The sequence below is a fragment of the Penicillium concentricum genome (assembly GCF_028827145.1).
Source record: "Penicillium concentricum strain IBT 3081 chromosome Unknown utg000002l_segment0_segment0, whole genome shotgun sequence".
In the NCBI taxonomy this organism is placed as follows: Eukaryota; Fungi; Ascomycota; class Eurotiomycetes; order Eurotiales; family Aspergillaceae; genus Penicillium; species Penicillium concentricum.
Window position 1 is genome coordinate 1,235,156 of NW_026622755.1, and position 12,750 is coordinate 1,247,905.

The 12,750-nt window shown below is 48.5% G+C and overlaps 5 protein-coding genes across 5 annotated transcripts; 3 read left to right on the top strand and 2 right to left on the bottom strand.

Moving 5' to 3' along the window:
* Nucleotides 1-5: 5 nt before the first annotated feature.
* N7517_004045 (cupin domain-containing protein) lies at nt 6-1,001 on the top strand (the record flags this gene model as incomplete). The annotated part of the gene is made up of 3 exons (XM_056721775.1): nt 6-58; nt 110-563; nt 669-1,001. The coding sequence occupies 3 exons, from the start codon at nt 6-8 to the stop codon at nt 999-1,001; spliced, it is 840 nt and encodes a 279-aa protein (XP_056578025.1).
* A 484-nt stretch (nt 1,002-1,485) lies between these two features.
* Nucleotides 1,486-3,618, top strand: N7517_004046 (uncharacterized protein; the record flags this gene model as incomplete). Its single annotated transcript, XM_056721776.1, has 1 exon — nt 1,486-3,618. The coding sequence occupies one exon, from the start codon at nt 1,486-1,488 to the stop codon at nt 3,616-3,618; it is 2,133 nt and encodes a 710-aa protein (XP_056578026.1).
* Nucleotides 3,619-3,783: 165 nt separating this feature from the next.
* On the bottom strand, nt 3,784-4,784 carry N7517_004047 (SDR family NAD(P)-dependent oxidoreductase; the record flags this gene model as incomplete). The annotated part of the gene is made up of 3 exons (XM_056721777.1): nt 3,784-3,941; nt 4,007-4,568; nt 4,626-4,784. 3 exons carry the CDS (start codon nt 4,782-4,784, stop codon nt 3,784-3,786), a joined length of 879 nt encoding a protein of 292 aa, XP_056578027.1.
* Nucleotides 4,785-5,091: 307 nt separating this feature from the next.
* Nucleotides 5,092-9,819, top strand: N7517_004048 (uncharacterized protein; the record flags this gene model as incomplete). Its single annotated transcript, XM_056721778.1, has 11 exons — nt 5,092-5,250; nt 5,305-5,605; nt 5,667-5,715; nt 5,780-5,977; nt 6,026-7,076; nt 7,143-7,408; nt 7,472-7,731; nt 7,788-7,832; nt 8,521-8,585; nt 8,636-9,568; nt 9,679-9,819. The coding sequence occupies 11 exons, from the start codon at nt 5,092-5,094 to the stop codon at nt 9,817-9,819; spliced, it is 3,468 nt and encodes a 1,155-aa protein (XP_056578028.1).
* Nucleotides 9,820-10,466: 647 nt separating this feature from the next.
* On the bottom strand, nt 10,467-12,280 carry N7517_004049 (uncharacterized protein; the record flags this gene model as incomplete). The annotated part of the gene is made up of 5 exons (XM_056721779.1): nt 10,467-10,526; nt 10,936-11,502; nt 11,558-11,844; nt 11,929-12,073; nt 12,125-12,280. 5 exons carry the CDS (start codon nt 12,278-12,280, stop codon nt 10,467-10,469), a joined length of 1,215 nt encoding a protein of 404 aa, XP_056578029.1.
* Between the last annotated feature and the right edge of the window lie 470 nt (nt 12,281-12,750).

Sequence of the window (12,750 nt, forward strand, 5' to 3'; positions counted from 1 at the left end):
TCATCATGCCCCCTCTTATACCTTACCATGTGTCTGCAGGGAGCAACCCGATTGTCAAGTATGTTTGTCACCTCCAGAGAGGCTCCAATAGCTAAATATCGTCTCTTAGGTTTGGAGGCGCCCTTGTCACAGAGTTCCTAGAGCCACCTCCAGGTCGATGCTTCTGCTTCCGTCAGAAATACTACCTCAAACCCCCGATGGACCAGGAAGATCCCGACTACGACCGCATCAATGAGGCTTTGAATCATCCATCCGGCCCTCCTCTCCATTTCCACCCATTCCAGAACGAGTACTTTCGCGTGGAGCAGGGCCGCATGTGTGTCGAGATAGACGGCGTTCTGCGTGTGCTTACTCCAGAAGATGGGGAAGTCATGGGCCGGGCAGGAAGTATCCATCGCTTCTATATTGCTCCAGATAGTACCGAGGACATGGTCATTATCCTGAGTGCATCTGATCCTGGTCTTGATTACCAGCTGGATCGTGTCTTCTTCGAGAACTGGTATGGCCTGTGGCATGATTACCTTGTGCACGAAGGCAAGATGGATTTTATTCAGTTGCTATGTGTACGTGTGCCATCTTGGCTCCCTTGACCTCTACCTCGCCCCAACTCCTTATTTCACTATATAGACAAAAATTTCCATCACTAACTAATTTCTACCCTACTACAGACATACGATGGGGGCGATGCCTATCTCCTCCCACCCAGTTGGTTACCCAATCACTTGCGAAAGTTTATTGGCTACTGGGGTGGAGTGATTGTGGGTCGTTGGATTGGGGGTCTTCTCGGCTATAAGCCCTTCTTCAAGGAGTATACGACCGACTGGGCTTACGCAGTGCACAAGATGGAAGCGTCTTCCTTTACTCGTCGGACAGTGGGCCGCTCGTTTACTTCAGCCATGAGCTGGGCCCAATTACAAATGCGCGCTGTTCAGTGGCAAAATGGAGGCGGGACCAAGAAGTTTGTAGCTTCGGATGCCAAAGTCCACACCAACGGATATTAGTGAATATTGGCTATGTTTTCCTGTCACAATGCAATAGATGGGCAAATAGAGCAAGTAGAGCAGATTTATATGAATGGATTCTACACTGGTTTCTTTCTTTGTACAACATACATAGTAGGCATTACTCCTTTAGGCTTTCTCTCTAAAGGTGTTGGGTGGAGGTTCCAGTGGAACACGGGAAGCAGGCGGGTAGCGGGAAAGGCGCTAGCCTCCGTTATCTTACCTTGGTCTTATTGGGCTCTTGGCATGCTTGACACGGTTAATGAAAACGCAAAAATGCCGAGAAATGCCGTGCGCCGTTCCCGCCTTTCCGATTGGTCGCTCCTTCCTCGATATCCTATTGGTAGAAAAGCGACCCGTGGACCCACGTACCGATCTAGGTAAGCATTGCCGCGACTTTGTTTCCCAAGGTTATCATATCACATCGATACATCCACCGTCCGAAATCTCCACATCCACAATTATTGTAAGCACAATCTTCTTCATGCTTTACAGTTTTGCACCTCCGCGATCAGGTCCCCTGGTTAAGCGACGAAAAGTGCGTCGAGCATGCGACTTCTGTCGTCAGCATCGTGTTCGATGCGATGGTACACTCCCATGTTCACAATGTGTGACGAACAGGGTCAAGTGCGTCAAGCCCCGGGCCTCGCATCCCCCATCGCCACCTGACTCCGCTCGGGCTGAGCATATCCGACCCTCTGTCCCTCCATCTCTCGCACCATCTGTCCCATCATCCCTCCCACCATCTCTCCCCTCATGTACTCCACCTGCCCAGTCAGTGAGCTCGTCTGCCCCGGTCTGTTCACCACAGGACTCGACCCATGTGGTTGTCCGCGACCCGGACTGTCTTACCGGATTTATCTCGCGGATCAATACCTTTTGTTCTGTCGTGTCACAGATGTCAGCACAATCATCTCCAGTGTCTGACGAATCACCCTCTTCGGAGGCTTCGTATTTCACTCCGGCCTTGCTGCAAAATTCAGATCAAAACTTTCCGCAGTCGAGTACTTCCAACTCGCAAGACCTTCAACAAAGGCTACTGAAGATATTTTGGGCTCGCTACCAGTGCTTAGCACCGATTGTGACCCAAGCAGACGTACTGGATTCTGAGCCGGGTCGAAAGCAGGAGCCTTTGCGAGACGCACTAATGGCGTATTGCTTACAATCAGTCTATCATTCTGGACTACATCATCGTCTTCTGGGCGTCAATACGACACTAAATGAGGCACAAGAACGCGCTTCGGAAAAGCAGCAGAGCCCTCTGGTGGCTTTGTTTGCAGCCTACTTTCAGAAAGCCTTGGCGAAAAACAGTCATTTCCTTCTATATGCGGAACCATCTGTGTCGGATGTTCAACGGCATATTCTGATGGCTCTATTTCTCCTGAATTCTGGGGAAGTGCTGGCTGCGTATAATATCACAGGGGTAGCTATTCGACTTGCGCAGTCGCTTGATCTGCAGAATTCTTCAAAATCTCACTTTAGTCCAAATGAGGCTGAAATCCGTGATCGCGTGTGGTGGATGCTGGTTCACCTCGATTTTCGTTGCTCGCGGTACCTAGGTAAACCCGTCATCGTCTCTCTAAAAGACATGACACTTGCCATTCCAAATTACAACCCTTCCACTACCCCCGCCTTCTCGGAGCTGGTATTTCACTCAGAAACTATCGCCCTAACGGTTGTTGGCAAAAGGGTTGCCGAATCCTTGGCGGCTCGGCATGATACTATGAGTGCGGGTGATCCCATTGGACAAATTGAGCAGTCGGCGGAGCATCTCACTCACGAAATTAGTTATTTGTATGAATGGAGGGATAGTATCATGAAATCAGAGCCATTTAAAGACTTGGTGCTTGTCGGTAGCGCCAATCGACCTCAAACGTATGCCTCCGGGGAAGAACTGAAACATGATGACGATAAATGGATGTTTTATCATTCACCTGTTCGCATCTTGCAACAAACACTTCTCGAGCTTCAATTTCATGATCTTGTTATTTGGTTTCACCGTCCATTCATACAGTTTCCCAGTCTTGGCCTGGTCCCTCAACGCAGCCCGGGAGCCGACATTCATGCGACAACAGCTATTCGGTACGCTTTAACGGCCATAGAGACCGTTCACCGCCGCATGCTTAGCCATGATGCTCTTTATGGATGTTCCGATGTCTACCAATACGTATGGAACGCAGTCCTGACTCTTGTAGGCTTTATGCTGGCCTATCCTTTGTGTTACTGGTTCTCTGTCGCGCGACAACACGTGGAGCTGTCATTTCAGGTCTTCGACACAGCAAAGACCTCGAATCCCATTGCGTCTCGGGCTGCACATCTCACTCGTTACCTTCTGGGTCGTGTCGATGCTCTCATGGAAGTGCTCAATGCGCAAGCTTCTACCTCACATCCATATCGCCATTCGCCTGATGGTGAACGAGGGGCGGAAAATTGGGATGGGGTAGATCTGGGTGAACGATCATCAGGCCTCTCCGCGGTTACTCCTGGGACTGATGACTTATGGTGCTGGGCCAATACGGTAGACCCTGAGACTTGGTCTGGCTACTGTCATGAAATCAATGATATGCTAGTAGATCTCCCTGAGATCCCCTCTAGCATTGATCATTTTGCTCAGTAAGAATATGGTTACATTTTGGGCAGCATGATTTGTCATGTCTTTTATCTCATTTATATCTAATTTCTGTATATATACGAATATCGTGGCTCTTCTAAGAGTCGAAAAAGTAACGTTCAAGAGAGAGAAAAAAAGGACCCAGGGATAATCCGCGCGAGGAAGCGTTCTTCAAACAAATTGTCCGACCTTCAACTTATCCGACGAAGCAAACTCAGACTGGCGAGTCTCCAACTCTTCCAAGTCCCAGTTCGCAGATAGGTGACGACCATTGAGATACTCAGGACGCTTAGCGGCCAGGTATACCGTCACAGCTCCTGTCAATTCCGCTATACGAGTGTCACAAAGTTAGCAATGATACTCCCGGAGGAAATTTGATGTATCTTGAACATACCAGAGTCTTTGGCAAATGGCTTAAACGAATCCAATGTCATGCTCGTCAGGACGATACCCGGCGACAGACTATACGCCGTCACGTTCGGATTCTCGGCGGTGACGAACTCTGTCATCTTGGCCACGCTGAGCTTGCTGATAAAGTAACTGCTCAGAGACGGAGGAGTCAACGCAATTGTGCTGATCAGGTTCACCACGGTGGGCTTGATCTCGGGTGTCTGACCGATCAAACGCAAGAAGGCCGCAGTGACATTGTATGTGCCATGCACGTTGATCTCAAAGTCGCTCCACCACGTGGCCCCGTCGGACTCCACAATGGGGGCTCCCGGTGCAAACACTCCGGCATTGTTGATCAGGGTGTCGGCTGTTCCGAATTTCTCTTTGATCGCCTCGAAGGTGCGCGCCACGGACTTCTCGTCAGCGATATTGGTGGGAAGCGCGAGGATCTCGATTGAGGGGAACTCGGCTTGGATGATACTTTTGGTTTCCTCGGCGGATGACTCCGATAAGGTGATAAGCACTAGTCCCTTTACATTGGATTGGGCGTGGCTTCGTGCAATTGCCTACAACAGAAGATTAGTTAGAAATTTGTTTTCTTCTTTAGTGAAATAGCCACTCACTCTTCCAATTCCCTTACCCGCACCGGTAATAATAGTCACTTTTCCGGTCTGGGAGAACTCCGACTTGGTCGGCTCAATGGCTGGATAGACATCTCGGTAGTAAGTTTTGGTGATCGAACCCATTCGAGTGAATTGATCAGCATCAATGGAATCAGACATGGCGAATCGAGGTATTGAATAGATATCGGAACAAAATAAAGTGAAAAGGAGAATAAGGATGGGTATGAATTCCTCCCTATATATGTTTCTAGACTATTCCGTTCTACAAATCTCCCGAGGTCGGGATATTGTCACTACGTGGGACTAACCAAAAGGGGTAACGATTACTCCTTTGGGTAATCCGTTATACAAAGGTGCAGGGGAAAAAAATGTCCGGATTTATATATTCAGACTTTCATTTAAAAGGCACCAGAAACATGGAATAGGTCTCTAGCTGTCAGCTTTCCCTCTCAGAATGGACGAACCAATGGAGCCCCAAGATCAAGATCTAATTGAGAAAGCTCACCATGAGGTTGAGGAAATTGATCGATTGGTGAACGATTTCCTAGCTCGTCCAACTAGCACGTCAGGGAAAGGCGGGGATGTTATTTTTAAGGATCTGTCTGTGATCGGAGCAGGTGTTGGGGTTTGTTTAACCGTTTGAAAAAATTCTGGTTTAGATTGCTGATGATTGCTATAGTATCAACTTGTTAACAATGTTCCCGAGGCGTGCGTTCAACTGTTGAAGCTTGCAAATCCAGCTACCTGGTGGTCCCGCAAGCCTACTCCATCTCGGATCCTGCTCCACAAGTTAACCGGCTCAATTCGTGAGGGAGAGATGATGGTAGTTGTGGGGCGACCAGGCAGCGGTTGTACAACTCTTCTCAAAGCTCTAGCCAACATGCGAGATGAGTACCTCGGTATGGAGGGCGATGTCTGGTATGGTTCGCTCAGTGCAGCGGAAGCAGAGAAAAATAGACCCGATCAAATTGCATTCGTCGGTATGGTGACATGACACTCTAATTGGAGTCCAATTATGCTAATATTCGATGTCTCGGATAGGGGAAAACGATGTTCATTTTCCGTCGTTGTCAGTAAGCACCACGCTTAGGTATGTTTTTCACTACCTCTATCTCGAAGTTTGCCATCGGCAAGCTGTTACTCACACGATCCAGATTTGCCCTGAATGCCCGCCGCGGTACCTCGCAACCAGATCGCACATCGAGCCTTGAGCAAGACCTACAAACTGTGTTGGAACTTATGGGTCTCAGCCATGCGGCTGATGTACGTATTGGAAGCGATCACATCCGCGGGGTGAGTGGTGGACAGCGTCGCCGAGTATCTCTCGCTGAGGCGTTTTGCACGCGTGCAAGGTTGGTTTATCTCCAAGTGGTTTCTGGATTGAACTGACTTTTCTGAAGTTTGTTTTGCTTTGATAATCCCACACGCGGTCTGGATTCCTCAACTGCAATCCGCTTTCTCACTGTTCTCCGGGAATACACGAAGCGCAGTGGATGCTCGGCAGCAATGTCCTTGTACCAGGCCAGCGACCTTGCTATTTCACTATTTGACAAGGTGCTGGTACTAAATGAGGGTCATGTAGCATACTATGGTCCCGTTTCTTCTGCCAAAGGGTACTTCGAATCCCTCGGATTTTACTGCTCGCCACGGACTTCCGTTTCAGACTTCCTGGCATCCATGTCAGGCACTCCAGATGGTCGAATCCCCCGCGATGATCTTCAGCGCCCAGTCCCTCTTCATCCAGTTGATTTTGCAGCCCGATTTTGGGAGAGCAGCTTCTATCAGCAGTCAGTCGAGCAAGCCAAGGCGCCCGAGCCCACATCGTTGACTATTAAACCTACTGGATACGCTCTTCCATTCTATCGTCAGATCTACGAGTGCACTATCCGTCATTATCGCATCTTTATGACTGACAGGGCTGCCTGGATTGCCGAAGCTGCAGGCACTATCGTGCAGGCTCTTCTTCTCGGAACCCTGTTTAGAAACCAACGCGCTGAGACGGAGGGACTGTATACGCGTGGCTCTGCTTTATTCTTCTCTGTGCTCATTATGGGTCTGCAAGCATCCGCTGAATTTGGAAATACCTTCATTCAGCGCCCAATCCTTTTGAAACAGAAGGCACTGAGATTTTACCGCCCCGGAGCGTACGCGCTAGGCCAGATTCTCGCCGATGTCCCCTGGAAGCTGATTTTCATCCTCTACTCCCTTCCGATCTACTGGATGATTGGATTTGAGCGCACAGCCAGTCATTTCTTCACATGGTTAGTGTGTCTGTATGTGGGCTTGATGGCCCTTTGCGTGATGTTCCGGGCGATTGCGGTGTTTACAACCTCCATCACTCGAGCTGTCCTACCAGTCGGCCTGCTGCTTAATGTGCTCATTATATACACCGGCTTCTATGTCACCCCGCCTGGTATGAAGGTTTGGCTCGGATGGATCCGGTACCTTGATGTAAGTCTTCCGCGCGGGAGTACAAACTCTGTTTGATCAAAATCTAACTATTTCATTTTCTCACAGCCAATGTACTATATCTTCGAATCAATCGCCCTGAACGAGATTGGGAGCAGCATGTATCAATGCAGCCCTCGAGATACCGTACCCGAAGGATTGTTATACACGGACGCCACATATCAGACGTGCGCGGTGTCGGGATCCTTGCCCGGTCATCTAGACGTTTCCGGGAAGCTCTATCTTCTGGCTGAATATGGCTTCAAGTCCCTTCACAAGTGGCGGAATGTCGGTATCAATGCCGCCTTCTTCGTCTTCTTTTCGCTTCTAGTCACGTATGTATTCATTGCGGCCCTTTCCCTGTTTTGTTCTTCCCATCACTGATAATAGTGTAACAGAATCGGAATGGAGAGATTTCGCCACGCGGCTGAACGCATGTCAACTATCTATTATCAAAAGCTGCCATGGGCGAACACCTCAACGCTCAACTTGCCAGATATCGAGCGCCCACAACCAACTGGCGAAATTGGAAAATCCGAGAAAACCTCGGATAGCGAGTCGGCCGTCAACCAACTTGAGCCAAATAAGCATGTATTTGCATGGCAGGACCTGACGCTTGAGTTGAGTAACGGAAAGTGCTTGCTTCAAAATGTGTCAGGTAAAGTCCCATGCGTCATTTTATTACAAGGACATTTCATTGATGACTCGATACAGGCTGGCTCCAACCGGGCTCAATGACTGCTTTGATGGGCATGTCTGGTGCGGGAAAGGTATACAATTCGATCACGTTTGGTTTTGAAGTAGGAGTGCTGGAACTGACTTTAATGTATGTTAGACGACTCTTCTTGACACTCTTGCGCAGAGGATTCAGATCGGTGTGTTGTCCGGGGGCTTTATCTCGATGGAGGTCCACTTCCAGCGTCGATGAGTCGTCAAACCAGCTTTGTTCATCAGAACGATATACATCTTGAGTCATCCACGGTACGAGAAGCCCTTCAACTTAGTGCAAGACTCCGACGCCCGGTAGATATCTCTCTCAAAGAGAAGATGTCGCATGTTGAAATGGTCATCAGGCTCTTGGACATGGAAGATATTGCCGATGCCGTCATCGGGGTCCCCGGCGCTGGACTGGATTTGGAGAGACGCAAGCGTGTCAGTATCGGAGTGGAGCTGGCAGCTAAGCCAGATATCCTTTTGTTCCTTGATGAACCCACCTCGGGTTTAGATGGTAATTCGGCCCTTTCAATTGTCCAGCTCATGCGCAAGTTGTCACACGCCGGTCAAACCATTTTGTGCACAATCCACCAGCCTTCTTCCCAGATGATTGAGCAGTTTGACTCCTTGCTTCTTCTGATCCCTGGCGGAAAGACGATGTACTTTGGCCCCCTTGGCGCACGGTGCCAAACAATTATCGATTACTTCGCTCGCTATACACGCCGGTGTAAAGACACCGAAAACCCAGCCGACTACCTACTGGACATCAGTGCTGACCCCAAAGAAGACTGGTTTATGGTATGTTATATCGCTCGTTTGTAAGATCCAATACTCATCTACTGCAACAGACATGGCAAGACTCGCCCGAGTTCAAAACTACGCAGGATAACCTTCAACATCTGCTCGAGAAGAAAGACGTTGCAGCCTCTGTGGGATCTGATCGGGCGCATGCCGCCTCTTATCTTGAGCAACTTCGGGTGGTCACTCAACGTGCATTCGTCAATTACTGGCGCGACTCGGACTATGTGCTGGGGAAGATCCAGCTTAACATCTGGATGGGCCTGATGAACGGACTGACATTTTTGCAACTGTCTGACAACCTGACAGACTCTCGCGGCCGTATGTTCTCCATCTTCGTGGGTGTCATTACCGGGCCTGTCCTCAGTCTTCAGATTGAGCCCAAGTTCATCATCCTACGGGACCAGTTCTTAGCCCGGGAGCACGAGTCGCACGTCTACCATTGGAGTGTATTTACAATCAGTGCCCTGCTGGTGGAAATCCCGTTCACTCTGCTCGGAGGCCTGATTTACTGGCTGCTTTGGTACTACATGGTGGGCTATTTCACTATCTCGACACGCGCGGGCTATGCGTTCCTCATGTATGAGCTTTACTCGCTCTTTGTGGCCAGTTTGGCCCAGTTTACCGCGGCCCTGTTCCCCACCGTCCTGGCTGCGCAGGTCGCCACTGGCTTCGTGTGGTTGGTGGTTAACACTTTCAACGGCCCGCTCTCGCCGCCGCCCCTGACGCCAAGCGGCTGGCGCTGGTTCTACAACATTTCCCCACTGTTCTATTTCGTCGAAGGCATCGGTACTAATGCGATGCATGCGCTAGCCATTACTTGCCAAGACTCCGAGCTAAACGTTTTCAACTCCCCACCATCGGAGAGCTGTGGCTCCTATGCCGGCGCGTACTTCGGCCAGTCCAATTCGACTGGATACCTGGTGGATCCGAGCGCAACAGGGCGATGCGAATATTGCAGCTACGCTGATGGAGATCAATATGTGAGCTCACTCTTCCTTCTCCCCTTAGTCTTTCTTGTTTTTCTTCTTTTCCTATCTCTTTCCGGGACTCTCGCTTTAACATTACACCACGCTAACAATGGAACCCTCAGGTCAAACAATACGACTTCAGCTATTCCCAGAGAGGTCATAATGTGGGGATCTTCATTGGGTTTATCCTGTTCAATTACACGATGGCTGTCGTTGCGACGTATCTGATATTCGTCTTCAAGTGGCGGAAGCGGTCGTCATGATGATATCCATTGTCTGTTAGGTCTTCCTAGCATTAATCAAACCTGACGGACATGACGGACATGAGGGGACATAATCTCGCATACAATCATAGACATCACTCTAAATGGAGGGTCATCGCGTGGTCTCCCCGTCCGCAGTAATGTCTGCCATTGATGTCAACTTGTCATCAACTGCTTCTCCCTCGCCCTTTCTTGTTTTCTTTATTTTTCTTTCATTTCTGTTGAGGCATGCTCATAGATACCCTGTTTCTCAGGCTTCCACTATATATTTCGCTTCTCTCGGTTTGTTTATAGAGAATACAACTCCTTATCCTGACCCCTTGTAAATTCCTAACTACCACTGGCTTCTATTTTCCTGTTCCATTCATTCCCTAACTTGACATATTCGGCTGTGAGGCCTTAATGCCGAGACTTGGGTTATATTAACGGAAATCCGCTTCACCCTATCCACATAGCCTCTTTATAGAACCTATCTCAAGTCAAAGAATATTTTGCTTCTCTCTCTCTTATTAGCCCGTAAGCCTTTGCATTTTATGGTACATGATCACAGACCGCTGTGTGTTACTCTATAAATTGGTAGACGGACTGATATTTATGTATTTTCACGAAAGATAACATCTCTTGCCATTCCCGGTGACTCATGAGATCTACTCCTTCATAGCTAAAGGTGTCTGGGAGCGAAGCTGTCTCCATCTCGCACCATAAAACTGTAACAGAACGACAGGAATCATGAGGACCACGACAATCAATGAAAAGGTCAACCAGGCAAATTGGAACCCGACTAGTTCCCCAAATGGAAGACTGCATTGACATTTATCAGTATGGATTCATAAAATTTCAAGTCAGGGCATACTGACGCGTAGAAAGAGATAAGGCACGAGAAAAACTGCCGGAAAACATTCAAAATTGTCGATACCTCTGCACTTTGGGGTCGGTAACACTGTAGTCAAGTATCTTGTTAGAGCGCACATTTTCCCTTCTTCGTGAGAAGAAATCACTCACATCAGTCAGGTAAGTATATATCACTGTCGTGGCTATCTGAAGGCCCATGTTTGCTAGGCACATCCCCATTGCACTGCCAACCCAGCTGGCGGTCTTCGAATGCGAAAGACATACTCCTTCAATGGTAAGGCCAATTGGAATTAACAAAGCGCCCCAGATAGCAGTCAATCTAGCTTCGGGAAGACGCTCGCCGTTGTGTTTCTTTGCATGGCGATTCGAAAGCCAATCCGTGACCCATCCTCCGCTGAGCTCGCCAATTCCTCCTCCGATCAACAGCGGTATGCTCAGAATCAGTCCAGTCTCAGCAGTGTTGAATCCATAAAGCTTGCTGAAGAGGCTGGCTCCCGTAAGAGCGAAAATAACACCACCGTAGCCAAAGCAGACCATGTAGAATGTACCTGTGAGTGAAACCGACACAAATTTCAGCATCTCGAACGGACGAGCAAAGTCTCGCATCTTCGGTCGGACTCCTGGAACCTTTCTCTTTCTAAACGTGATATTTTGCATATAGGTTTGCTCCACGTAGGGACCTGAGTCGGGTGAACGCTTCGCGGTGTAAAGGGTTTCGGGTAGGCAGAATACGTTTAACACGAACGTTGCCAATTGTATGTATCCCAGAATGTAGAAGCATGGTCTCCACCCAAGCGACTGCCCTATGAAGCCTCCCAAAAGTGGAGCAACCTAGATAATATTGATTAGCAGTGTAGATATACAAAAGATCAGTGGATATTCCTACGTGTGCCCCACTGGTTAGTGCCAAGGTATATATTCCGAGGTAAACACCGCGTTGGTGAACGAAATATAAGTCGCAGATTGTCGCTGCACCCATTGATATCACAGAGCCCGAACTAAACCCACAGAACGCACGGGTGATCATTATACCTGCCCATGTATCGCAATAACCTGCTGCAATGGTTGTGACTGCAGCAAGAAGATTACCTAGCAGGTACACAGGTCGACGACCGTATGCATTGGCAAAAGGAATCACAATCAAGGGCCCGACGCCCGCAGAAACAAGCCAGACTGTTAGCTCTGTTACTCATCGGAATTAGCATCTGTATACTCGAACAAGAGAGACAGTAAATCATTTGGGACAATATTTCTCACCGTAGCTAACTTCTTTGACGCTTAAATCAAATGTTTTTGCCATCAGAAGAAATGTTGGATTCACGACAGCAGATGCCAGTGGCTCCAGTAGAGCGAGCCAACTAATCTGAAGACAAACCCACAATTTGAGCTTCGGACTCCAATTCTATCAAGCTTTAGCGCTGGTATACAGCAGAAAGATAAAATTTTCAAGTACCAATGGGTCATCTCCATGGGATGAAGGTTGTGGAATAACAGGAAATCCTTGAGGATCATGTTTCACAGGGTTTTTGTCGATGGATGAATTCTGTTGAATAGAATCTTCAGCGCAAGTAATTTCCTCCTGGTGACCAATTTCTAACTTGTCATCCATGGCGATCATAATATCAGGCGGTTTCAATGGAAACGATATCTGAGCTGGTTTATTTTCAATCGAACTAGACGACCTAGGGCTGGTTTTAACCTACGGAGTATACACTGCAAGTGTGATAATATGACGTATTTAAGCCAGCGAGCTAAGGATTAAGGAGGTAATAAGTTTATCCAATCAAAGCATTCCATTTCGCTTATCCCCGTCTTTACGAGATGACCACGGATGTGATGCCTCCCAACTGCCGAAGATGCGGGAAGGTAAAATGATGAACCTGGATTTTTGCGCTTCGCACGAAATGTTTGGCCTAACCCCGGACTAGAAAATCACGGATATAACGCCTCGCATCTGCCGAAAATGCGGGGATCTGGAGATCTGGGGATGTAAATTAAAAAAAGATTGGCTTCTTCCATTTGCACATACTGTCTAGATTTACAGACTGGGGTCTCCCTGCATCTTATTTCGTTTAGGAA